At 68.8% G+C, this 240-nt stretch overlaps 1 protein-coding gene across 1 annotated transcript in view; it reads left to right on the top strand.

Moving 5' to 3' along the window:
- Positions 1-35: 35 nt before the first annotated feature.
- GATSL3 (GATS protein-like 3) overlaps positions 36-240 on the top strand; it is a 4142-nt gene continuing 3937 nt past the window's right edge. The window contains exon 1 of the mRNA XM_005869819.2: positions 36-187. Within this exon, the coding sequence (XP_005869881.1) occupies positions 36-187 (152 nt within the window). The remainder of the gene's footprint in view (positions 188-240) is intronic.

The following is a 240-nucleotide window of genomic DNA, read 5'->3' as shown; positions in this document are numbered from 1 at the left end:
CGGGCCAGTTTAGCGCAAACAGCCTCAGGTGGGCGATGCTTAACTCCGGGGGGAGTCACATGCTGGTGTCCCTTCCCGGGACTGCGGGGAAGGGATCCCGGGTGCGGGTGCTGAGCCTCGCCCGCTCCGGCCTCTGGCTCTACACCCACCCGCTCATCAAGCTGCTCTTCCTGCCCCGCCGAAGCCGGTGCGCGTGCGAGTTCGGGGCCACAGATGAGGGTGGGCTCCACTAGCGCCCCG

This window comes from Myotis brandtii, unplaced genomic scaffold, assembly GCF_000412655.1.
Source record: "Myotis brandtii unplaced genomic scaffold, ASM41265v1 scaffold303, whole genome shotgun sequence".
Lineage (NCBI taxonomy): Eukaryota > Metazoa > Chordata > Mammalia > Chiroptera > Vespertilionidae > Myotis > Myotis brandtii.
This window is presented reverse-complemented; position numbering and strand designations above follow the sequence as displayed.